Genomic DNA, 27,179 nt, shown 5'->3' on the forward strand with positions numbered 1-27,179 from the left:
TTATGCCTGACTACATGGTTTTCACAGCAAAACATTCACATATATACTGACTACTTCCTTGCTTCTTCACAGCAGTTTCTTAGAGCTATCTGAGATGCTGTCTCCTGGGCTATGGTTCTCAGTAATGTCTGTGAATAAAACTGAAACTTACTGCTCTTAGGTTGTTTTGAGTTTTTCAGTCAGCAGATATATAATGTGTTCAGGAGTCCTGGGTTCGATCACAGGGTGGGGAAGATCCCATAGAAAAGAGAATGGCTACCCACTCCAGTATTCTTGCCTGGGAAGTTCCATGGACAGAGGAACCTGGTGGGCTATAGTCCATGGCGTCACAAAGACTTGGACATGGCTGAGCAGTTAACATGTATTTTATCACAATTTTGAAAACAATTTAAAAAATCTTTATAAACACAAACCTCTTGATTATACTACTTTAACTCCCTATGGAAATTGAAACCATGCCCCACAGTGACAGGAATATAATAATGTAGTTATACAGGTAGTTGTAGAAGTCCCAGTAGGGGTCTATAGGTAGAGGAAAACCTAGGGAACTTTGGGAGACCACTGTAAGTTAATGATAGCTCAAGAAAGGTATTGGAACACTGTGGAGTGAAGCAGGCTTGACTAACTGTAAATCCATAAATAAAAGCATGAGAGAGATCTCAGGTCATTAGGTGAAAGAAAAAAAGTTACCACCCTTTTCCTGATTTGAATCTGCATGGTGATAGTCCTAGTTTGACCTCATAGGGTCAGACACTCTCATGCCCAATATGAAGGAGGAGCTAGTGATGTAAACCTGATGTCTATCTGAAGAATGAGGAAGAAGGCAGTCTTTCCCCCTACCCTACTTTCCTTTGGTTGTAAAACTGTAGCACTTGCCTGGAAAATCCCATGGGCAGAAGAGCCTGGTAGGCTACAGTTCATGTGGTTGCAAAGAGTTGGACAGGGCTGAGCGAGTTCACTTTCACTTTCGCTGGATAGAGCCCCTTGCCTGCCCACTTGAATCCCTTACAAGCTTCCTATATTAACAAATCTACTTGCCATCACTTTGCTTCTTGCTGAAGTCCTTCCGCACTGAGAATCAAAGAACCTGAGTCTCAGGAAGTCCAGACACGAGGTGAGTGATTCTAATTAAAAGACCATGGGTTCAAGTCCCAGTCTGGGTTTAGACTGGGTTTGAGTCCCAGTCAGAGATGCACAGTTTCAATAGAGTTAACAGAAGTGGATAACCAATAAAAATTGTTGAGCTTGTCTTACACAGCAGCAGATGGGGTAACAGTTTGTTAAAACTGCTCTGCTTGTAAATGGCCTTCATTGATTAAAGTCACTTTCTTTCTTGTTAATTGCACACTCTCCTAGCTTCACATAGCCCAGTTGTTTTACAGGAACTTGGAGTTAGCTCTTGCCCGGCGCAAGCTAGCCCTGGACTGGTTAGGTCCATTGGCTTTTAAAACTCAGGGTGGGTAAGTGTCCGATAAATAGCCTCTTGATATCAGAGGGCTGGAAAACTCCACCTTCCAATCATGCAAAGCAGTTCCATTTTCAATATGCAGAAACATGTAACCCAGATGCAGCTGCACAGAATACATATTACCTCACCTTTTCCCCTGCCTCCAACCACCTTTTCCCATGCTTAAGACCACCCTGCTAATCCCATAATATCGCTACCCCCCCACCCCCTCAGAGACAGATCTGAGACTTGTTCTCCCATTCCATTTCCTCACCTGGCTGCCTTGTGAACAAACTCTTTCTTAGTCATAAACCTCAGAGTCTCAGTGTTTGGCTTACTGTGTGTCAAGCAAATGGATCTTATTGAGTAATAAGATGACTTCAAAGAACAATGACTTAATACAATTTCAGATTTTAAAATAAGGTTAGTTTAAGAAATAGTGATCTGATGATAATTTTTACAACTCATGTTTATGAGTCATATAGTTCAACATGAGTATTGTTGACAATGTATATTGTATTGTGAAATATCCAAGTGATAAATTTTCCTTTGACTTTAGTTCTAGGAAATTTTGTTTTCATGGTGAATTGCTGCTTGCTAACTTTATGAGATTACAAGAAATCTAGCTTTCTCCTTTGGCTATCAGGAACTGAGAACCAACTTTTATACTAATTTGTAGCGATTAGCTGGTCAAATCAGTATCTCTCTGGAGAATCATTTATCATCATTAAATAAATAAATTCCTGTTTCTTGTTAAAATTAACTTCACTTGTTAAAATTAATTAATTTTTAAAGAATGAAGCAAAGATGAATACTTTTAATGATAAAAGGTACACTTCACAGAGAAGATAGACATCCTAAGCCATTAGACACCTAACAACAAAGAAGCAAAGCTACATAAGGCAAAAATCAGAAGAAATGTAAGGGAAAAGAAAAAATATAAAATCATAGTAAGACACATTAACATTTCTCTGAGAATATTTTATCAAGTACAGAAAAAATAAGAATAGGAACATCTTGAGTGATATCATTAATAATTTAAATATAATAGATTTCTACTTACATTAATCATATTCAACACAAATATATTTAAAATTTTGTATCTTATACGTTGTTATTAGATGTCCCTAGGACATTTAGAAAAACTGGTAAAAAGATAAACATTACTAAATTTTGAAAAGCAGAATTCTTTTTTGTGTGTGTGATTCAGTTACATATACACATATATTTGAAATTATTTTCCATTATAGGTTATTACAAGATATTGACTATAGTTCCCTATGTTATACAGTAAACCTCTGTTATTTGTTGCATATCAAGTTTTTTTTTTTTTCAAGTTTTTTAAAATTGGAAATCTAGCATTCTGTTCATACTGAGTCAAACAAGTAAAATAAAAATGTCATAAATTTTTGAGCTAGGCAAAAATTCTTAAGTTTTCTAAAATATATATACTATACATATTATATATGTGTATACAAAAGCTTTTCTACTATGACTGATAAAGGCTTGAGAAAGAACGTCAAAAAGAAAAACAAAATGGAGAAATTGGAACACATAACCTAAGTGAAATGGGAGCACTGAATATGAAATAGAAAAAGTGAAACAAACTAGATAAAAGTAAAAGATTCTCATATAGTCCAGTTGTTTTTAAACATGGCTGTTCATTAGAAACATCTGGAGCTCTGGAAAAAAAAAAAAAAGCAATACCTGGGCATTAGTATTTTTCAAAAAATTCCAAGATAATTTTGATATGCATCTGGATTTTAAAAAGTGATTGCAGGTTTTTGTATTAAATGGTAGTTTTGGTGATAATAGAATTCTATTATTTTTCTGTTGACCAATCATGATACAATGGTATTAAGTGAGTAATAGTTACATAATCACAATAGTAAAATATGTTTATGAGTTTTCACAATCAATAGACAAAAAATAAAAGATAATTACAATTGCAAGCATAATGGGAACACAATTAACCTAACAATATAAAATAATCACATAAAATTTGGGGGGGTCAAGCAGAGTGATGTGGTAAGTGGCAGTGCATATGTGCACATGTTCAGTCTAAGTCAGTCTATATCTTTTGGTGGGTGCATTTAATCTATTTACATTTAAGGTAATATCAATATGTATGATCCTAGTGAAAGTGTAATCACTCAGTCGTGTCTGACTGTTTGGGACCCCATGGTCTGTCCATGGAAATTCTCTAGGCAAGCATACTGGAGTGGGTTGCCATTCCCTTCTCCAGACTCTCTTCCCCAGCCAGTGACTGAACCTGGGTCTCCATTGCAGGCAGATTCTGTACCATCTGAGCTACCAGGGAAGCCCCCTGGTAACAATTTTATTACTGTTTTCTTAATTGTTTTGGGTTTATTTTCTGTAGTTTGGTCTTTTCGTTCTCTTGTTTCCTGCATAGAGACGTTCCTTTAGCATTTGTTGTAAAGCTGGTTTGGTAGTGCTGGGTTCTCTTAACTTTTGCTTGTCTGGAAAGCTTTTGATTTCTCCATCAAATATGAAGGAGAATCTTGCTGGGTAGAGTATTCTTGGTTGTAGTTTCTTCCCTTTCATCACTTTAAATATATCATGCCATTCTCTTCTTGCTTGTAGAGTTTCTGCTGAGAAATCAGCTGGTAGCCTGATGCGAGTTTCCTTGTATGTTTTTTGTCATTTTTCCCTTATTGCTTTTAATATTTTATCTCTGTCTTTAATTTATATCAGTTTGATTTCTATGTGTCTCGGTGTGTCCCTCCTTGGGTTTGTCCTGCCTGGGACTCTCTGTGCTTCCTGGACTTGGTCAACTATTTTCTTCCCCGTGTTAGGGAAGTTTTCAGCTATTATCTCTTCAAATATTTTCTTGGGTCCTTTCTCTCTTCTCCTTCTGGGGCCCCTATAATGTGAATGTTTGTGTGTTTAATGTTGTCTCAGGGGTCTCTTAGGCTGTCTTCATTTTTTTCATTCTTTTTTTCCATATTCTGTTCTGCAGCAGTGATTTCCACCATTCTGTCCTCCAGGTCATTTATCCTTTTTTCTGCCTCAGTTATTCTGCTGTTGATTCCTTCTAGTGTATTATTCATCTCTGTTTGTTTGTTCTTTACTTCTTTAGGTCTTCGGGAAACATTTCTTGCATCTTCTCAATCTTTGCCTCCATTCTTTTTCCAAGATCCTGAATCATCTTCACTATCCTTATTATGAATTCTTTTTCTGGAACGTTGCATATATTCCACCTCATTTAGTTGTTCTTCTGGGGTTTTATCTTGTCCCTTCATCTGGGACATAACTTTCTGCTTTTTCATGCTGATTAACTTTCTGTACTATGGCTTCTGTTTTAGTTGCTGTGGGACTGTGTTTCTTTTTGCTTCTTCTGTCTGCCCTCTGATGGAGGAGGCTAAGAGGTTTGTAAGCTTCCTGATGGGAGGGACTGGTGGTGAAAAAAACTGGGTCTTGCTATGGTGGGCAGGGCCTGGCTCAGTAAAGCTTTAATCCAATTATCTCTGGATTTATTTAAGGTTGCACTGCACTCCTTCCCTGGTAGTTTTTTTGGCCTGAGGTGACCCAGCCCCCATGGTCGCCATGGTTGAGTTAATGGCGACCTCCAAGAGGGTTTATGCCAAGGGGGACCTTCCCAGAATGCTGCTGCCAGTGCCCTTGTCCCTGTGGTGAACTCCTGCTGACTGGAACCTCCACAGGAGACCCTCCAACACTAGCAGGTAGTTTTGGTTCAGTCTCCTGTGGAGTCACTGCTCCTTTCCTGAGTTTTGGTGGGTGCAAGGTTTTGTTTGTGCTTTCCAAGATTGGATTCTCTCTTTCCCCTAGTGCCGTGGAAGTCTTGTAATCAAATCCCACTGGCCTTCAAGGTCAGATTCCCTGGGGATTCCTAGTCCCTTTGTTGGATCCCCAGGCTGGGAAGCCTGACATTCGTTTCAGAACCTTCATAACAGTGGGAGAACTTCTCTGTATTATTGTTATCCAGTTTGTAGGTCACCCACTTGGTGGGTATGGGATTTGATTTTATTGTTGTTGTGCCCCTCCTAACATCTTGTTGCAGCTTCTTTGTCTTTCTAGATGGGGTAGCTTTTTTTGGTGGGTTCCAGTGTCCTCCTGTTGATAGTAGTTCAACAGTTAGTTGTGATTTTGATGCCCTTGCAGGAGGATATGAGTGCACATCCTTCTGCTCCACCATCTCCTAACTCTGTTCACTTTTGTTACTGAACACATTTCATATTCACTGATGCACAGTGAGGCCAAGTAAATCTAAATATTGGGACTCGGAGCAGAGAAAGGATTATTGCAGGGTCAACCAAGGAGAATGGGTGACTCATGCTCAAAACCCCTGAACTCCCTGTTGGTTTGGGGGGAAGAGTTCTTATAGGCAAAATTTGGGATGAGGGCTGTAGGAAGTAACAGGGCAATATTCCAGGAATCTTGAGCTCCCATCTGAATTTACCATCCTCCACCTGGGTGGGAGCCTTAGTTCCTGAAGAGGAACTCAAAAGTATTGTTATGTATATATTTCTTCACGAGGAACCATGACCTTGGAACTTAGGGGAAGTCAAGGAGGCCGAATGGAGTCTGTTTCCTAAAACAAGAAACAGACACAGAACGCTTTTGTATCCCAGAGAGCCCCATAAGGTCCTGCTCTGTTTAACTTTAAACACCTTGAGTGAAGCAGCTTCACTCAGTGTAATTCAGTACCTGAAATTCAAAATGCTGGCCTTTGTAACTTTGAACCATGTTTCTCTGTCCAAAATGTCTGTTCCTATCCATCATATAACTTCTTGTTGTATTCCATTTCTCGAAAATGATTTTCATATCCTTAGGGTCTTGTTGTTGTTGTTCAATCACCAGTCGTGTCTGACTCTTTGCAACCCTATGGACTGTAAAACCTCTCCAAATGCATTTTTTTATATGCTACATTGCCTGTATTTTAAATCAGATTATCTGAATCATGTCTTCCAAATTTGCTTTAAAGATGCCCATCTAGGTGTTTTTCAGTAGAGCAGTGTTGAGTTTGTGGATGCTCAGTCATGTCTGACTCTTTGCAACCCCATGAACTGTAGCCCACCAGGCTCCCCTGTGCATGAGGTTTTCCAGGCAAAGAATATTGGAGTGGGTTGCCATTTCCTACTCCAGGAGATCTTCCCCACCTAGGGATCAAACCCATGTCTCCTGTCTCCTGCATTGGCAGGCAGATTTTCACCACTGTGCCACTTGGGAATCCCCTAAATTCTGTTAGTTAAAAGTCACACAGTCTATGATATTCTGTTACAGCAGCTTGAATGGACTAAGACGTCCACGTTGTGTATGTTTGTGCTCAGTTGTGTTTGACTCTTTGAGACCCCATGGACTGTAGCCTGCCAGGCTTCTTTGTCCATGGGATTCTCCAGGCAATAATAATGGAGTGGATTACTGTTTCCTTCTCCAGGGGATCTTCCTGACACAGGGATTGAACCTGCATCTCCTGTGTCTCCTGCATTGCAGGTTGATTCTTTACCACTGAGTGCAGTGTTAGACAAAACAAAAACTTTATTCATATATGTCTCTACACATACAGTATAGCCCTAGTTTTTTTTCATCACTAAAGTTCCAAATTTTAGCACTAACTTTTAACTGTCTTCTTTAACTGTGTTTTTCCTTCAAATATCCAACTGAAACTGTGCAACTCAGATTGGGACTTGAACCCACGTTCTTATGACTGAGATCACACACCTGGTCTTGGGACTTAATGAAGCTCAGCTTCTTGATGGCTCATGGCAGAAATAATTCAGTGAAAGACAAAGTAATAGGTAGAAATTGCTAGGTAGTCAGTGTAGGACTCTGAGACCTCATTCTTGTTTTCAATAAACATCTTGCTCCATTAACCTAAAGCTATACCCTATGTCCCAAATTCCTGGAATGTGTCCTTGGTCTGATAAATTATCAGTACTCAGATCTAGGGAAGGGCAGTAATTAACTTCAGTAATTAACTTCCCATATACCTGAGGGAAAAACAACTAGTGATCATTAATCTTTAGCCCATACATCTGGTCCATTGTAAAATGGCTAAAAGTGAAAGTGAAAGTGAAAGTCACTCAGTCATGTCTGACTCTTTGCGACCGCACCGAGTATGCAGTTCATGGAATTCTCCAGGCCAGAATACTGGAGTGGGTAGCCTTTCCCTTCTCCAAGGGATCTTTCCAACCCAGGGATCAAATCCAGGTCTCCTGCATTGCAGGTGGATTCTTTACCAGCTGAGTCACAAGAGAAGTCCAAGAATATTGGAGTGGGCAGCCTATCCTTTCTCCAGCAGATCTTCCTGACCCAGGAATCGAACCAGGGTCTCCTGCATTGCAGGCGGATTCTTTACCAACTGAGCTATCAGGGAAGCCCGTAAAATGGCTAGGGGGCGTGAAAAAGAGAGGCAACTTAATACGAGGATCAGGAGAAGCCATAAAGATGTTAAGCTAAACATTGTGACCTTTAAACTGATTGGTTAAAAATGATTTATTTTAAGCACAAAAAAGAGCCAACCAAAAATGTACAGATTAATACTGGTAAGGATATTAATCTGGGAGGCCAGGCCTCCCTTTCCATCACCAACTCCCAGAGTTTACTCAGACTCATGTCCGTTGAGTCAGTGATGCCATCCAATCATCTCATCCTCTATTGTCCCCTTCTCCTCGTGCCTTCAATCTTTCCCAGCATCAGTGTCTTTTCCTTGAGTCAGTTCTTCACATCAGGTGGCCAAAGTATTGGAGTTTCAGCTTCAGCATCAGTCCTTCCAATGAATATTCAGGACTAATTTCCTTTAGGATAGACTGGTTGGATCTCCTTGCAGTCCAAGGGATTCTCAAGAGTCTTCTCTAACACCACAGTTCAAAAGCATCAATTCTTCAGTGCTCAGCTTTATTTATAGTTCAATTCTCATGAAAAGACCCTGATGCTGGGAAAGATTGAAGATGGGAGGAGATGGTTGGATGGCATCACCGACTCAATGGACATGAGTTTGAGTAAACTCTGGGAGTTGGTGATGGACAGGGAGACCTGGCATGCTGCGGTCCATGGGGTCGCAAAGAGCTGGACACGACTAAGTGACTGAACTGGACTGAACTGAACTGAACTCTCACATGCATACATGACTACTGGAAAAACCATAGCTTTGACTAGATGGACCTTTGTTGGCAAAGTAATGTCTCTGCTTTTTAATATGCCGTCTAGGTTGGTCATAGCTTTTCTTCTAAGGAGCAAGTGTCTTTTAATTTCATGGCTGCAGTCACCATCTGCAGTGATTTTGGAGCCCCCAAAAATAAAGTCTGTCACTCTTTCCACTGTTTCCCCATCTATTTGCCATGAACTGATGGGACCAGATGCCATGATCTTAGTTTTCTGAATGTTGAGCTTTAAGCCAACTTTTTTACTCTCCTCTTTCACTTTCATCAAGAGGCTCTTTAGTTCTTTACTTTCTGCCATAAAGGTGGTGTCATCTGCATATCTGAAGTTATTGTTATTTCTCCTGGAAATCTTGAGTCCACCTTGTGCTTCAACCAGTCCAGCATTTCTCATGATGTACTCTGCATTAAATAAGCAGGGTGACAATATACAGCTTTGACGTACTCTTTTCCCAATTTGGAACCAACCTGTTGTTCCATGTCCAGTTGTGACAGTTGCTTCTTGTCCTGCATACAGATTTCTCAGGAGGCAGGTCAGGTGGTTTGGTATTCCCATCTCTTTAAGAATTTCCCACAGTTTGTTGTGATCCACACAGTCAAAGGCTTTGGCGTAATCAATAAAGCAGAAATGGATGTTTTTCTGTAACTCTCTTGCTTTTTCAATGATCCAATGGATGTTGGCAATTTTATCTCTGGTTCCTCTGCCTTTTGTAAATCCAGTTTGAGCATTTGGAAGTTCATGGTTCAAGTACTATTGAAGCTTGGCTTGGAGAATTTTGAGCATTACTTTGCTGACGTGTGAGATGAGTGCAATTGTGCAGTAGTTTGAGCATTCTTTGGCATTGCCTTTCTTTGGGATTGGAATGAAAATTACCTTTTCCAGTCCTGTGGCCACTGCTGAGTTTTCCACATTTGCTGGCATATCGAGTGCAGCATTTTAACAGCATATTTTAGTATCTCCTAAAACATCTTGGACCTAGTTGTTTCTAATCAGTTTATGTCATGTCTTGGGGCTATGTCAGTACTTGTAAAGGTTGTTCCCGCCCACTTCCTTCTTGTTTCACAATCAGTCAAATTCTGTAGTTTCTATTTTTACAATCCTTCTTTTCTAATCTCAGTGTCCCACTCTTTCTACGTCAGGGCTTTGTAATTATGCACTACCTCGATGTCTTGGTCTCTTCTCCAGTGACTCAGCAGTAAAGGATTTGCCTGCAATGCAGGAAACACAGGAGACACAGGTTCCATCTCTGGGTTGGGAAGATCTTAGGGAGGAGGAAATGGCAACTCATTCCAGTATTCTTGCCTGGAAAATCCAATGCACGGAGGAGCCTGGCTATCTACAGTCCATGGAGTTGAAAAAGAGCTGGACGTGACTTTGTGCACACACACACATACACACACACACACCCCCCCCCCACTGTTGTCTTTGTCCATTCAGGCTGCTATAACAGTATCACAGACTGAGTCATTTTTAACTAACAAATTTATTTCTCACTGTTTTGTGGGCTGAAAATTTAAGATCAGGGTGCCAGTTTGGTCATGTTCTGGTGAAGACAGTCTTCCAGGTTGCAGACTGCTGACTTCTTGCTATGTCCTTAAACTTGGGTGGCCACAGTCCACAGTGGTTTGAAGCAGGACTTTGGTTCCTTAGCCAGGAATTGAAGTCAGGGTATGGCAGTGAGAGCCCTGAATCTTCGCCACTAGAAGAAGGTTCTAGACCAGTAGAACCAGTGGACAGTAACAAAGCCTTGGCCAGTTGGCTTTGTAGAAATGAATTTCCACAAAGAGATGGAAAGTTGTGAAGCAAGTAACGTGTTTAGAGGGGAAAGAGTACATGTGGATAGACACACACGAGTGGTCTCAAAGAGAGAGTCATGCCCTCCTGGTAGTTTGAATCACTTACATGGGGCATTTCTTTCCAGTTTACTCTGGCCAATCATCTTGCTTTATCTGGGTTTGAGTCCATATTTGGTTTACCTCAGGGTCCTCCCACGTGTGGAATTTCCCTGGTGGTTCAGTAGTAAAGAATCCACCTTCACTGTCGGAGATGGTTCAGTCCCAGGGTTTGGAAGTTCCCCTGGAGAAGGAAATGGCAACCCACTCCAGTATTCCTGCCTAGGAAATCCCACAGACAGAGGAGCCTGGTGGGCTATAGTCCATGGGGTTGTAAAAGAGTCAGACACTACTTGGCGCCTAAGCAACAATACCTAGCCCATAAGAAGTATTTTTAAATGTATTAAACGAATGGCACACCACTGTTTTAGAGCATTATGTAACCAAGTGCACATGACATCAGGATTAAGAAAAAAAGTTTCTCACAAAGTATATGGATGAAATCTATAGAAAACTTACAGCGACGTTGTTGATAATCAGAAGGGACCAGAGGAAGCCACCTGCCACATTTGTACAGCGATTTAAAAAGCGTCCTCATACCAACTTTGATTTTCATAACAACCCTGCAAAGTACGCTCTGGAGGTATTATTAACTCCAGTTTACGAGGAAATCGACCACCTAGGTCAAGCGTGATTGACTAAGGCGGAGTCGGGACGCCTGCCCCCGCCTCACTGACCTAGGATCCTTCCCTGCCGCGCCTAGGCAGCCGCGAGTGGCGCTGAGGGACTCGGATTCCTTTTCTTCCCCTGTATCACATTTGCAAACCGACCCTAAAAGCGCGGCCCGCCGGCAGGTGCACGGCCAGGCGCAGGTGCAGGTAGCGGCCGACCATCCCGTCGCCCTAGGCCGCGCGACCATAGAGTCCGGAAGTGCAGCCACAGCAGTTCCCTGCAGGCGCCGCTTGGTCCCAGCCTCGGCCACGCACACGAGGGCCGCGCTCCGGCGGGCTGAATGGCCTCAGGGCTGGCAGTCAGGGTGGTCGCCGGACTGGCGGCCGCGGCCTTGGCGGCAGTGTTCTTGGAACACTACGGCCTGGCCGGCCGGTCTTCATCACTGCCCCAGCCCCGCACTCCCCGGAGCCCGCACCCTGCGCCGGGTTCCGGAGCCAGCAACATCTTCTGGGGTCTGCAGGTGACGCAGCGGGCGCCCAGGCTGGGGAGGTGGTGGTGGGGTGCATGGGGTTTCAGAGCGGGCACCAAGCGGTATGAGACGCCAGCGGTTTCCACTGGGGCGCGACCCGCACCTGTTCCGGCCCAAATCTCTGCGCTGGGGGAGGGGTGGTGGTAGGGGTGGTGGTGGTGGTGCTTGGTCCCCCCTGGGGGATCTTGAATGCTCTGAGTCTTTGCCTTTTCTTCCGCCGGAGACAGCCCCTGGGTCGTCTCGGTCTGTGCCGCCTCTTCCTGACTCAGATCTCTGTTCAATACCCGCTTTCGGCAGATATCCGACATTCACCTGAGCAGGTTTCACGATCCAGGCAGAGCTGTAGACTTAGAGAAGTTCTGTTCTGAAACTGTTGACATCATTCAACCAGCTCTCGTCCTAGCAACAGGTAGGGACGATTGCCGTGCTGTCCTGTTGTCCTGTGGTCCCAATGGTAGAATGCAACCAGTACTGCAACCTTTTAACTGAGGGACGTTAGGAAAACTTTAGCTGCAGCCTCAGGTGAGCCCTCCTCCTGCAGAGGAGATGGGATATTGTAATTTCCTTTGCCTGTGGATAACTGAGTCAAAATCCAGGCTAAATGACTTGCCATAGCAAGGTTTCGTCCTAGCGGTAGAAGCAAGGCACGTGATTCTCATGTTAGTGTTCTGTCTGCTGTATCTGTATCTGTCTTGTTGTATTTCTAGATTTGAGAGAGAATTAAGGAAAGGCCTTTAACCAGTAATGAAAAGTTCTCATCCTTCTCCTTATATTCTTGTTCTTTTTTAAATTAAACTTTTCCATTTTCTTTGCAGTATTAATCGTTCTTATACCGTCAGTTGTTTGACGGGCCCTTTTTTTTCACCCCTTCCTACTTCTGTGACTTGGTTCCCTGGAGTGTTCAAACCCCAAACCCTTTGCTCCCAACTGTGTTGAAGAAGAAGCTAAAGGAGCTTCTATCCTGGCCCTTGGGAAATTCATCTTTTACCCACCTTACAGAAACATCTCTGACGATATGATGAAGTCCTCATTTTATGGATGATATCAATTTCAACTGCTTAATTTCCTAGAAATTTTCTATTCATTTTCCAAACTACACCTTCCAGATTTTCTTGCTGTAAAATTAATACTTTGTTAGATCACATTTCCTGATTTGGGGTTTGGAAAATTAGGTTGCCATAGATATTAGGCAACTGCCCAAAGTGTTGGAATTTATTATTAAAGAGTTTTCAATTTATCAGAGTTTCAAGATGCATTTTTACGGCTTTCTTTAAAGGTATAGTTTTCACAACCCATTTCGAATGTAACAGGAGGTTATATAGGCACTTGTTGACCTATAAGAAACAAAAAATCCATGCTGAGAATCTTGTTTTATTTTTTTTAGGCTGCACTTTGTGGCATATGAGATCTTAGGTCTCCAACCAGGGATGGAACCTGTGCCCCCTCCGTTGGGAGTGCGGAGTCTTAACCACTGAACTGCCAGGGAAGTCCCAAGAATCTTATTTTTTCTGAGAATCTTAATTTAGATGACTTGCTTTGGATGCAGGTGGATTCATAGTGGTTATCCTTAAACATGTTGAGTACTTTGAATATCTTTGTTCTTCAGTGTGCATTAAAAAAAAAGTTGAACCCCAGTCCAGCTTTACTTTGCCTTGTGATTACCTTCTTTTGTACACCTACAGGAGACCTGACAGATGCCAAAACAAAGGACAATTTGGGATCCATGCAGCAAGAGGTAGAATGGCAAACTTACCATAGTATTCTAAAGAAGACAAAAGTCATGGAAAAAACCAAGTGGCTCGATATCAAAGGAAATCATGGTAAGAGTGAAGTCCCACTCATAATTAAGACTAGATCTTTATAGGAGCCCAGATTCTCCAATTTAAATTATAAAATTATAAAATGGGACATTATAAGTTTACATACACTGAAGACCACAACTAAGAAATACAACTGTAATATGTGATATTAAAACTTCAGATGTCACTATTAGGCCTTGAGGGGGAAATTGGTATGATTTCTTTCTTCTTTACATGGGAGAAAAGCATATAGCAAAATCTATGGAGGAGGATGCTTAAAAAGATATAATTTGCTAAGTGAAAGAAGCCAAATCCATAAGTCTATATACTATGTAATTTCATTTATATGACATTCAAGAAAAGGCAAAACTATAGACAGAGAACAGATTGTGGTTGCCAAGGGTTGGAGATAAAGAGGCTGACTACGAAGAGCCATCGTGAGATAATTTTGGGGGGTGAAGATACTGTTCTGTGTCTTGGGTGTGCTGGTAGATACATGACAATGTGCTTGTCAATATCTTTAGAACTGTACGTCACAAAGATTGAATTTTGCTATATATATTTAAAAATTTGAGTGACAAGTATATGCACATATGCGTAGAGAGAAATGGATAACCCCTTCCCAATTTTTTAGATTGTGATTTTTACGTTAATAAGAAAATGAACTATTTTCCGAGAGTCCTGATGGTAAATTTGTTTGTTTCATAAAGGTTGACTTTCTTTTTGGTTATATAAATATTTCATTTGTCTGCTTCATTTTAGTATTCATTGCTGATGAACACCTTTATATATTTTTTCAAAAGGTATATTTATAAATTCTACCTGGTGAAATACACAGCTATTAGATTAGAAAATGCTCTCTATAAAAACAGTTGATCCTTTGCTCACTGCAACTAGAGAAAGGCCATGTGCACAACAAAGAAGACCCAGTACAGCCAAAAATAATGAACAAATAAATATTACAAACAAAAAACAAAAAAAAAACAGTTGACCCTTGAACAATGTGGAAGTTAGGGGGACCAACTACCAGGCAGTTGAAAAGTTGGGTATAATTTTGCAGTTGGCCCTCTGCATCTGCAGATTCAACCAACGAAGGATCTGTAGTACTGTAATATGTATTTATAGAACAAAATTCTCGTGTAAGTGGATTTACATAGTTCAAATCTGTGTTGTTCAAGTGTCAACTATAGTTCTTACAAATCGGCTAGAAATTATAATTAAAGATAGGGTTCTTGCTTACAACTTTCTCTGGTATGTTTACATTCCCTTTATTTTCCTGATCTTAATTAGGGGTACTGGTCAAATTCTTTTGCAATAAAAAGCAAATCTGTGTATATTAAAGTTTTCCAAGCCAAACTACTGACATATTTTAAGTAACAGGTATCAAATGGAGTTTTGTGATTAAATAATTTGGATAGTCTTTCAGAGTTCATAATCATTTAATTTGACTTGTATAGGCATAAATGCTAATGGTATATATATGTGTGTGTATGCATGTATACACACACATATGTATGTATACATACATGAATCTTTATTAAGATTTAACTGTAACAGGGAGTTCCTTGGTGGTCTAATGGTTATGACTCAGTGCTTTCACTTCTGTGGACTGAGTTCAATCCCTGGTCTGGAAACAGATCCTGTAGGCCATGCCATGTGGCAAAAAAAAGAGATTTAACTATAACAGAGTTGTTCTCTTAAGCAAGAGGATTATATACGTGATAATGTTTCTTTTGGCCTAAATTGAATTTACAGCTTATTCTCTTAAGTTTATTAGAAATGTAGTGGATTCTTGGAAGTCAAAACTGATAAACAATTTTAGCTATTGCAATCAAGCAATCAAGCTCTTTGAAATTCTATTTCCAGATAAGTATTCTATGATGTCCTTAACCTTTTTGCTTACCATTATATAACTTCTTTATTACTGAGTCTTTTTTAAGATTTAAGAAGAGAGGGGCTTTGGCCCTATTATCTAAGTCATCTACTGTTTAGAAGTCCTTGACATGGATCCGTATATCAGCCATGAATCCAGTCCTTCTTGACTCCCAGAGTCACATGATTAAAATAGTAGCAGCAGAGGTCCAGTCTTACAACATCAAATTTATTTATTCTGAGTAATGCATAATTCAAAGTACTTATTCTTCTTCAATATACTAGATGCCTTAAATAAGTTTCCAGATAATCTGAATTCTATTAAGTTATCAAGTTTTAAAAATTAAAATTAAATGCCAGTCTAATTAATTGACATCTGTCATCTAAAGTATTATTGAAAGAACTGTCATTTTTCTTCAGTCATTAACATGTTTGCATTTTTCTTTTTAATATAGATGATGTTTGCTCTTTTCTTTTTAATTAGATGCATTCAACATTCCAAGTCTGGAGAGTGTTGAGAATTATTACAGGTACTGTAATGAACAGAAGATAGACAACAATGTAGAGTATGCGTTACAAAGAGGGTACAGTCAATTCACTTAATGGGTGATAACATTTTTTAACAGAGAAACGAGCCTCTGGTAATTAAAAAATGGAGGCTTTTAGTTGTTTATCATTTTTATTTTGGCGATTCATTTTTGTTTGTTTGCTTAGACAGCCCTTTATTCTTTTCATTTTGTATAATGCTTTTTGTTGGCTAATGGTACTTTTAATATTTTATACAGACTTTTTTTTTTGCTGTTGATATACAGCAAAAGTCATTTAGATCAGAGCTTGTCAATCAGAGTACTGTGGACTTTAAGAATACTAAGCTACTGATTCTCTTAGCCTCTGGGGTGGCTGAAGAGCCCAGTCGGTCACTTCTGGGTGCTTTGTCCAATATGTCATACAAGTATTTTTTTTAACTTATGTGCCTGAATATGAAAAAGGCAGTGAATATGAAAGGATCTTTGAATCAGAAAACCAATTTTCTAGTTTCAGTATATTGGAATTCTTCTTTTGGCTGTAATTTCACTTTTTGTTCCTGTAGCTTTGTTCTACATTGTTTCAGTAGCTTTGTTCTACATTGTCAATTAGTCAAGTAGCAAGTATTAAGAGTCTATCATTAGTTGGATAGTATGAGAGAAACAAATATGCTTTCTATCTTCAAGTGAGTCTAGCTAAGGTAGATGAAAATTGTTTAGGAAATGGTTAGAAAAGAACATGAAGGAATGGCTGATGAAATGCTAGATTATTTGTTACACTTAATTATCACTATGAGAAATCAGAAAAGGCAGACGTCAGCATGGGGTAGACATATAGTAGACTTTATTTTTCATTTTTGTTTTTCATTGAGATATAATTGACATATAACATTATGTAAGCTTAAGGTGTGCCATGTGTTAGTGTGATTCATTTATATATTGCAATATGATTATCACATAAGATTAGCTAATATCTCTATCACTTCACATAGTTATTGTTTCTTTTTTGTGGAGTAAACAATTAAGATCTGGTCTGTTAACAACTTTGAAGTTTATAATACAGTATTTTAAAATTATTATTACTACACTGTGCAGTAGATCTATTTATCTACTAGTTGCAAGTTAGAAAAGACTTTGTAAAAGTAGTGAAAATTGTGTCCGGTCTTAAAAGATGGGTAGCCTTTGGAGGAGTAAGAAATTCTGAGGGGTATATTTTAGGCAAAAGGATGAGTATAAACAGCTTTAAAAACTAGAGTGAGGTTTTGAGTGCAGTAAAGAAATTGTTATCATCAGAATAAAGGTTCATTTTGAGGATTGATACAACATTGGATAGAGAGTTAGAGCCAGTTCATGGTGGTGTCAAGTGACAAGCATAGAAATTTAGATGTGATAAGTAATAATAGTTTATAATCCAGTATAGATTCCTAAGGAGATTAGCAACATAGGAAAATAGTATTTTATAAAGGGCAGATACATAACAAAATAGAGATAGGGATAAAAAGGAAGAGATTGGAGTTGTATAGACTAAGTAGAAAAATCCTACAGTAATCTAACCATCAAAAGGAAAAGGTTGGAAATGAGTAGAGGACCTGTCTGAACGAGGATCATGGATATGGGGATGGTGACATGAATTTGAGGATGATAACTGGTTAACAGATAGAGTCACCATAACATGGAAGAGGGGGTTGTCCTCTTTTGTTAAAGTGAGAAAAGAGACGGACAGAGATGAAAATCTCCCACTTCTTATTAACTGTTTGTATCTTTGATGGTGATTATGGGAATGGGCTTAAGAGACATTTTCAAAGAATTAACAGGATTTAGGGTCTGATTAGTAATTGGGAAAAGTCAAATTATTAATCACTTTAAAGTTTCTTACCTTTATATTTTTGTTTCTAACCATTACACTTTATCTGGATTTAATAAATGACATTTAGTTAGAGATACAGGCTTTATGGAAGTATCATATGAAAGGAAGGGAAAAAAAGGAAGGAAAAAAATCTTGAGGTTAAATTGTGATCTCTAGAATGCCTCAGAGATGCCAAAATCCAGAATTCAAAGACTATTGTATATTTTAACCTCTGCTTTCAAATACCTGAATTTTATTTTAGATAGTTGGATTTTAATATGTCAAAAATGTAGGAAAGGAAACAATACATATGAGATTATAAGATCTTGAAGAATAAATGTGAAAAAAAAAGCAGGAAAAATATCAATACAAATTTTAGTGAGGAAAAAACCCTTAAATAGAAATTTTAAAAATATCAGGAAGAGAGGTAATAGAACCAATTGACTATTAATTGTAATATCTATGACAGTATATTTATGATGTATTTGATAGTTGTTCCTTAAAAATAGCTCCCTGATGGCACATTAAATTTCAGAAGTTTATTTGTATTTCTTTCACATGTACTGTTAGGTAAAATATCATATAAGACACTCAGATATTTTCTTATAATGTTCTGACATTTGAATAATACAGGTATGCTGCAAATATTGGAGTAGTAAATGGCAACCCACTCCAATATTCTTGCCTAGAGAATCCTGTGGACAGTGGGACCTGGTGGGCTGCTGTCCACAGGGTCACACACAGTTGGACATGACTGAAGCGACTTAGCATGCATGCATGCATTTGAGAAGGAAATAGCAACCCACTCCAGTATTCTTGCCTGGAGAATCCCAGAGACAGAAGAGCCTGGTGGGCTGCCGTCTATGGGGTTGCACAGAGTTGGGCACGACTGAAGCAACTTAGCAGCAGCAGCAGCAGCTCCAAATATAATCTCTACTTTCTTTCACATTTATTCAACAAATACTCAGTGAGTGCCAAGCCTGTACACTCTGTTACCCATCCTTTCTCCTTACTCTTCACTCTCCAACTTACTGGACACTTGAATACTGTTGATACTTAAGGTGATGAGGACTTTCATTACTGGATGTGGACCCTGTGTATGTTTTCAATATATTTTTAGAAACTGAAAAAAAGATTTACTGGTTCTGACTGAACATTTTCCTCCTGGCTCAGTAACTTCTTTGCAAGGCTTTATTGTGACTTAAGCCTTTTCACTCCTGTTTTAAGAACTCAACACTTTTGTATCTCACTACACCAAGAATTCTGTTAGGTACTTAGGAGGCCCTCACTACAATATTTTTTGGCTTACCAGGTAGTGCTAGTGGTAAAGAACTCACCTGCCAATGCAGGAGATGTAAGAAATGAGGGTTTGATCCCTGGGTTGGGAAGATCCCCTGGAGAAGGGAATGGCAACCCACTCCAGTATCTTTGCCTGGAGAATCCCATGGAGAGAGGAGCCTGGCAGGCTACAAGTCTATTGGGTCTCAAAGAGTTAGAAACAACTGAAGCCACTTAGCACACACGCACTACAATTTTTAATGACTGATAAGTACCATTTCCTTGGATTCTGATTTATCTCTTTTAAAATGTTTAGTGGATTGCTTACATTAGCCACCTACTTTTATGCTTTGCTTGGTGACCTTGTGCTTGGTTACTGATGAATATGTTTGCTTGCATCTTTGGAGACAAAAGGAAAAAAAAATTTAATTGATTTATCCATTGTGGGTCTGATATCTAGTTTTGTGTATTTCTCTGTCAGATCATGGAAATTTCCTTTACAAAGGGAGTCAAAATATAGTGTGCTAGTAGGGCAGGAATTTAAACTCATTTTGTTTTCCTATGATTGCACTAAAGCTTTCTTGTCTTGTTATTTTTTAGGAAGTATTCTGCCGTACGGAGGGATGGCTCTTTTCGTTATGTCCACAGTACTCCCTTTGGCAACTATTCTTTCATCTCTTTGGATGCCAGCCTTAATCCAGGGCCTAAGAGACCTTTTAATTTCTTTGGAATTTTAAATCAGGTACAGTTAAAATCCCACTGCCCTTTGCACTAACCTATTTTATTTTTTTCAGATACACGTGGCTCACTTAAAAGTTATCCTAGGTAAACAAATTCTTATCTAGAAATGCTTGAGAAAAATTCTACTGTGGTTTTGGGTATGACTAGAAGAAATTATTGACTCCTTCAACCCTATTATTGCTATCCCTATTCTTGTCCCAAAACCTGGGAAAGGAATAACTCACATTTTATATCATGAAATTAAAAGGTGCTTGTTTCTTGGAAGGAAAACTATGACAAACCTAGACAGCATACTAAAAAGCAAAGACATCTCTTTGCCAACAAAGGTCCATCTAGTCAAAGCTATGGTTTTTCCAGTAGTCATGTCATGTACAAATGTAAGAGTTGGATCATAAAGAAGGCTGAGCACAGAAGAATTGATGCTTTTGAATTGTGGTGCTGGAGATGACTCTTGAGAGGCCTTTGGATTGTAAGGAGATAAAACCAGTCAATCCTGACGGAAATCAACCCTGAATATTCATTGGAAGGACTGATGCAGAAGTTGAAACTTGAGTATTTTGGCTACTTGATATGAACAGCCAACTCATTGGAAAAGATGCTGATGCTGAGAAAGATTTAAGGCAAGAGGATTAAAGGCAAGAGGAGAAGGGGGCAGCAGAGGTTAAGATGGTTGTATAGCATCAGTGTCTTGATGAACATGAATTTGAGCAAACTCTGGAAGACAGTGGATGATAGAGGAGCCTGGCAAGCTGCAGTCCATGGGGCTGCAAAGAGTTGGACATGACTTAATGACTGAACAACAACAGTAAACATTTATTGAATAGGTACTAAGTAGAGCATGCAATTTGCAAGGTGCAGGACATACAGCTTTGTTTACAATATGGCATATTCCTATATCCCCACAGTTGCCATTTCTAGCTAATGGTCTGTGTGGTTTTTTTTTTTTTGGTAAGAGAAGGGCAACCATTGAAGTAAATATGTTTCTTTTAAAGTATCTTTTGTAAGCTTGGTGAAAATTGTTGCTGGGTTGAAACTATATGGAAAGTCACATCTGAGAACCTCTAATTATGTTTTAGAGGTTCTCAGATTATGTCTTAGAGGTTCTCAGATATGACTTTCTGTAAAGTTTCAACCCAGCAACAATTTTCACCAAGCTTACAAAAGATACTTTAAAAGAAACGTATTTACTTCAATGGTTGCCCATGTCTTGGTACAGCAAATGTCAACTCATTAATGATTATGTGCATGTATGTAAGACATATGTGTCCATATGCAAGGGTGATAAGATCAAGTCCTTGGCCTCTTAGAATATTTAATCTACTGTTGGGGCTTAAGACCTGTGTAGAATTAACTATAATGAAAAGCGAATTGTTAAATGCCGAAAGATTCAAAGTGGTATGAGGGTTTAAAGAAACTTGAACAAAATATTGTTAAATACATTGTGTTTATTAGCCATTTTATTAAATGAAAGTGTATTTTGTTGACTACTGAGTGTCTTTAGACAGTCTAGAGTTGATTAGCTTGTTATTTTAAAGCCTACCCTGTAGAATAGTGTTTTTTAAGGTTTAATTTGATAATCTGCCTGAAAAACAGCTATTTTGTAAAATGCAGATTCTCATACTTTGTCCAAGACTTACCAAATTAGAAAACCTGAAGGTAGGACCCAGGAATTCATTGCTATAAGCACTTCACAGGTAATATTAATGTATATTTATATATGTACAAGTTATTTCAGAAGCTATCTTTCTGAGTGATGATTTACATAGAATAAATGCACTCATTTTGAGTATTTGAAGGATTTTGACAAGTGTATGTACTGATGTAACTCACTACAATCAAGAGAGAACATTCCATTACTATAGAAAATTCTATTGTGTTGTTGATCTTCACCTGCAGTTCTGGGGAACCACTGATTGGTTTTCTGTCAGTATAGATTAGTGCTGTTCTAGAATTTTATGTAAATGAAATCATACAGTATGAACTCTTGTGTCTGGCTTCTTTTGCTTAATGTAACTCTAAGATTCATCTGTATTACTGTATGTGTGCTTTTTTTACTGCTGAGTAGTATTCCATTGTACACACATGGATATACTGTAATTTTTTTTGATGGTTTCTAGTTTTTGTCTATTATGAGTAGAATATTGTGAACATTCTGGTACAAAGCTTCCTTTGGATATATGTACATCTTGTTTTATAAGCTTAGTTTTGATATCCTCTTTATTTATTACACTGTGGTATACAGGGCTGAGAAGATTAAATTTAGAAGTAAAGAAAGAAATTTATGTAATTTAAGATTATTCTTTATTTCTGTTTCCTTATTTGTCAAGTGGGAATAATCCCTGTCCTAGTTAGTGCAGACTTATTTTTAGGATCAAATGAATTATAATGTATGTTTAAACAGTTGAAACTTAGAGAGGCCCATACAGAAACTTAGTAAAGTTTAAGCCTTAGACATAATATACTTATTATAAAACCTCAAGGGAGTTGTATAATCCATTGACATTAGATTTCAGCCTGAGCCCTAATTAAAGCTCCTCCTATTTTTCTCTGATTTCAGAAACAGATGGAGGAGCTTTTGTTACTGGCCAAGGAAAGTAGTTGGAGCAACCACAGTATTTGGTTTGGACACTATACAACATCCACTATCCTTTCTCCATCACCAGGACTTCGGTCAATAATGAGGTGAGACAGGCTTCCAAAATCAAGATTGTTTTAGGTCTTTTCTGTTTTCTACTTATTTTGCTTTTTTAAAGAGATATTTTTATTAACTTGGCATCACAAGCTATCTTTGTTCATTTATTTCATTTGCTTTTTATTGGTTAGTTCGGCTACAGCTTATTTGTGTGGGCATCTTCATACCCTTGGTGGACTTATGCCTGTTTTGCACACTCGTCACTTCCAGGGCCCTTTGGAACTTGAGCTAGGGGACTGGAAGGATAACAGAAGGTAAGGGAACTACCCCACAAAATACAACTTATACGTGTAAGTTTTTCTAAAGCAATAATAGTTTTCTGATCACTACCATGAGTGATCCCAGTTAAGGAAAAACTTGTGACATCTGTCTGTTTTTGAAGGGAAATATGTATCTGGCAGTCTTTATCCTTATGCAGAAATCTTGTTGCAGCAGTTATGTTTGCCATTGCTATGTTACACTGGAGTTTCAAATGCATCCTCTAGGAAATAGTTTTCAAACTGCAGTGTACACAAGCTCTTAGAGGAGCTTATGAAAAATAAAGAATACCAGGCCCTCACTCTAGGGATTTTGGTTGTGTTGGTCTGGGTTAGGACACAAGAAACTACTTTTTAAAAAAAAGTCTACCAGGTGCTCAAGAGACTACACTTTGAGAAACATTAGGGCTAGAAATATGTCATATCTTTCCCTAAATTTTGTATTTGCTTTTCTAGTTACTGCTGCAATATATTAGTGATTTAAGTTCTTCAAATAGATTACAGTTGGTTTTTATTAAGGTTAAACTTTTAAAAATTATTATTATTAAGCATTTTTTTAAATTGTAGTATAGTTGATGTACAATATTGTATAAGTTACAGGTATACAATATAGTGATTCACAGTTTTTAAAAGTCATAATTATTATTATGAAATATTGGCCATATTCCTTGTGTTGCACAATATCCCAGTAGCTTACTTTATATGTAATAGTTTGTACCTCTTAACCCCTTGCTTCTATCTTGCTCCTTCTTTCTTCCCTCTCCCCAGTGGTAACCACTAGTTTATTCTCTTTATCTGTAAGTCTGTTTCTTTTTCATTATATTCCCTAGTTTGTTGTAGTTTTTAGATTACACATATAAGTGATCTTGTATAGTATTTGTCTTTCTCTAATTTATTCACTTAGCATACTACCCTCCAAGTCCATTGTTACAAATGGCAAAATTCCATTCTTTTTTATGTCTGAGTATTATTCCATTGTATATATGCCATATCTTTATCCATTTTTATGTTGATGGACACTTAGGTTGCTTCCATATCTTGGCAGTTGTAAATAATTCTGCTATGAACATTGGGGTGCATGTATCTTTTCAAATTGGATATATACCCAGGATATATATCCAAAGTGCTGGATCATATGGTAGTTCTAGGGTTAAAGTGTTTTGAAGAGAAAACATAACTTATCAAGCATACAGTATAGTTGAATATATATTTACTGAGAATAATGCAGTATGTATTTGAGAATAACTATCTAAGTGCAAGTATACGTATAGATAACTACCATTTCATTGTTTTATATCAATTGCTATTTAACTTTGTTAAACCCAGTGCTATGAAGATGTTAGATACTTAGTAAATATTTGTTAAGCTGAATGTTATCTTGCTATTTTTAACTACAGTTGACCTTTGAACAACACAGTCTGAACTGTGCAGGTCCACGTATACTCAGATTTTTTTCACAAAGTACTTACTACAGTACCTCACAATCCATGGTTAGTTGAATCCATGGATGCAGAACTGAGGTTATGGAGGTCTGACTGGGAAGTCATACTCAGATTTTCGACTGCTTGAGGGTTGGTGCCCCTAACCCCTGCATTGTTCAAGGGTCAACTATACTTCCATTAATTAAAAAGAAGTTTTATATCTTGGAAAGTACTTATTCATTTCAGTTGGCTTTTCTAGAAACTGTGTAAGAGCTAAGCTTGAAGCCTCTAATTATTTGGCAACTGTAATTACTTTGAACTAAGACCTGCCTGTTTATGATGGTGAGGCTGTGGGCTGGACTAGAATTACTTTTTACCAGGTAGCCTTCCTAAACCTTGTTCAACTTCTTGATTTTTTTTTTTTTTTGATTTCTTATATATGCAACAGTTACAAGTTAAGTCATGTTAATTAATGAAACCATTTCCTTTCTTTCTCTTCCCACCTGCTCTCCTGTGTTCCACCCTAGGGTTTTATCTAGAGTTTATGTTACTGAAAGAAACTAACCTTTATCTGTCCTTATAAATATTTAAATTTTATTATGTTTTGTTCAGTCACTCAGTTGTATCCGACTCTTTGTGACCCCATAAACTGCAGCACGCCAGGCTTCCCTGTCTTTCACCATCTCCTGGAACTTGCTCAAATTCATGTCCATTGAGTCAGTGATGCCATCCAGCCGTCTTGCCCTAATATTATGTCTTAGTACAATAGAAGAGTTTTTTTTTCTCCCCAGCTTCACTGTGCTGCTTGTGGGATCTTAGTTTCCCAACCAGGGACTGAACCTATGCCCTCAGCAAAAGAAAGTGCAGAGTCCTAGCCATTGGACTGCTAGGAAATTCCCTAGAAGGGTTTTTAAAAACTGTTAGTATGTTAGTAATATTAGACTAGACTTTGTTGGGTATGCAAATAAATCGAGAAATATCAGTGGCTTAACCCAACAGATGTTTAGTTTTTTTTTTCATTTTTGTAAACTCATACTGGGAATAGGACTCATAGTATGAGTCAGGGAAATTTGCAGCCGCAGGGTAACTCTGGAATTCAGACTTCCTCCATCTTATAACATGACTATTTCAACACCTCAATTCCAGGGCAGGGAAGAGAGCGTGGAGAACTCATACCCACTCTTAAGTACTTTGGACCAGAAGTGTGATACATGTCACTTCTGTTCACAGCCCATTGGCCAGAACTAGTCACATGGTCCCAACCTAATACCAGGGAGACTGGGAAATGCAGGGGAGCACGTGGAATATTTGGTGAGCACTATTGTTTCTGCCATAGCTAATCATTTTTCTCCTCAGTTTTAAAAGTTAGAAAATACAGAACTTTGCTTACTCTTTAATGAATAGTTATACCTCAATGTGCATTTAGAAAATCAAAACCACTTAACTTTTGCTATTTTCTTTGAAATTATAGAAATGTTTTAAAGAAGAATTAAAGGTTTCAAATTGTGCTCATTTTAATATTTTATGTAGCATTGTTGATAGGATGAAGAATGTTAGATGTTAGGCTTACGATGAATATTTTAGGTTCAAAATAGCCTTAAAGTATAGAAATCAAATGATTTAATTCAATAAACATTTATTTAAAAATTAAGAATACATGCTATATACTGGGCATTATTTTAGGACACAGTGAAAATTCATTGTTTCAGTCAGATTCCAATTGTGACAAATGTCACGTATGACAAAATGTAACAGTGAAAGGCGCAAGGAAAGAAAGAGGAACGATATTATTTACTCTGCATTCCAATAAGTAATCTCAGAAAGTATAATTTTATATTTTTAACTTTGTTCTGTTTTTTATCCTTCAGTCCCTCTTAAAATATGAAATGACTAAATTACCTCATTGTTCTCTGATCTCTAGGTACCGGATCTTTGCTTTTGATCATGACCTCTTTAGCTTTGCAGATTTGATCTTTGGCGAGTGGCCTGTGGTTCTTATCACTAATCCTAAGTCACTTCTCTATAGTTCTGCTAAACATGAACCATTAGAAAGACTCCTTCACTCAACACACATCAGGTATGTAGCAATTTTTCAGAATTTACTTTTAGTTTGTTATTGATAGAGGATAAGTCATTGTGATTGCATTCTCAGGTGAAAGCTATGAGATGCCCCACTTTAGTTTTATCAACAATCTAAACATTATATACATTGCCTACTATTTCATTCCCAGTTAAAAAATACATAGTTTTTAAGCTGTTGAAATTAGAAAAAAAGTTTAGAAACCCACAATCCTACCATTATTGTTTCTTTTATTTCAGCTTCTGTATATGCATGTTTTTACATTGCCATAATCATGATGTATCTATTCATTTGTATCCTACTTTAACAAAGTTATATCATGTATCAGAAATATATATATTTTAAAATTTTGCTACATAGCCTTTCAAAAAAGCAAAAACTATATAAACCTTATGGAATTGAAAATTCATTTGGTGTATGAATTTGACAGTATATGTCAATGGAATCTTTTTTCTTTTTTAATTTTTTCTGGCTCTGCTGTGCAGCATGGGGGATCGTGGTTCCCCAATCAGGGATTGAACCTATGTCCCTTGCAGTGAAAGCATGGAGTCTTAACAACTGGACGTCCAGCGACATCTCAACTTATTTTTTATTGAAGTATTGTTGAATTACAATGTTGTGTCAATTACTCCTGTACAGCAAAGTAATTCAGCTATACATTTATATACATTCTTTTTCATTTTCTATTCCATTATGGTTTATCACAAGATATTGAATATAGTTTCCTGTGCTATACAGTAGTTTCTCTCTTCTATATATACCAGTCCAACCCTCTCCCACTCCCCTCCCGCTTGGCATTCTATCCCTGCATCCCTGATTCTATTTCACAGGTAGGTTCATCTGTGTCACGTTTTAGATTCCACATATAAGTGATATCATAGTGTATTTGTCTTTCTCTTTCTGACTTGCTTCACTTACTATGATAATCTCTAGTTGCATCCATGTTCCTGAAAATGGCATTATTTTGTTCTTTTCTATGGCTGAGTAGTATTAAATAGAATCTTAATGAAACATTACCATTCCTTTTGGAAGAGACTTATAACCTT

The 27,179-nt window shown here is 38.1% G+C and overlaps 1 protein-coding gene across 5 annotated transcripts in view; it reads left to right on the forward strand.

Moving 5' to 3' along the window:
• Positions 1 to 944: 944 nt before the first annotated feature.
• Positions 945 to 27,179, forward strand: part of TMEM62 (transmembrane protein 62) — a 45,132-nt gene continuing 18,897 nt past the window's right edge. The window contains exons 1-8 of one of the 5 annotated variants that reach the window (XM_027553670.1): positions 10,745 to 11,614; positions 11,921 to 12,032; positions 13,306 to 13,443; positions 15,779 to 15,824; positions 19,543 to 19,684; positions 22,241 to 22,365; positions 22,507 to 22,629; positions 25,975 to 26,130. In XM_027553670.1, coding sequence (XP_027409471.1) covers positions 11,435 to 11,614; positions 11,921 to 12,032; positions 13,306 to 13,443; positions 15,779 to 15,824; positions 19,543 to 19,684; positions 22,241 to 22,365; positions 22,507 to 22,629; positions 25,975 to 26,130 — 1,022 coding nt within the window. In that variant the 5' untranslated portion in view covers positions 10,745 to 11,434. Of the gene's footprint in view, positions 1,115 to 10,744; positions 11,615 to 11,920; positions 12,033 to 13,050; positions 13,199 to 13,305; positions 13,444 to 15,778; positions 15,825 to 19,542; positions 19,685 to 22,240; positions 22,366 to 22,506; positions 22,630 to 25,974; positions 26,131 to 27,179 lie in introns of those variants that run through there. The other 4 variants (XM_027553671.1, XM_027553669.1, XM_027553672.1 and 1 more) reach the window with 4 other exon arrangements.

This window comes from Bos indicus x Bos taurus, chromosome 10 (assembly GCF_003369695.1).
Source record: "Bos indicus x Bos taurus breed Angus x Brahman F1 hybrid chromosome 10, Bos_hybrid_MaternalHap_v2.0, whole genome shotgun sequence".
NCBI classification, from domain to species: Eukaryota; Metazoa; Chordata; class Mammalia; order Artiodactyla; family Bovidae; genus Bos; species Bos indicus x Bos taurus.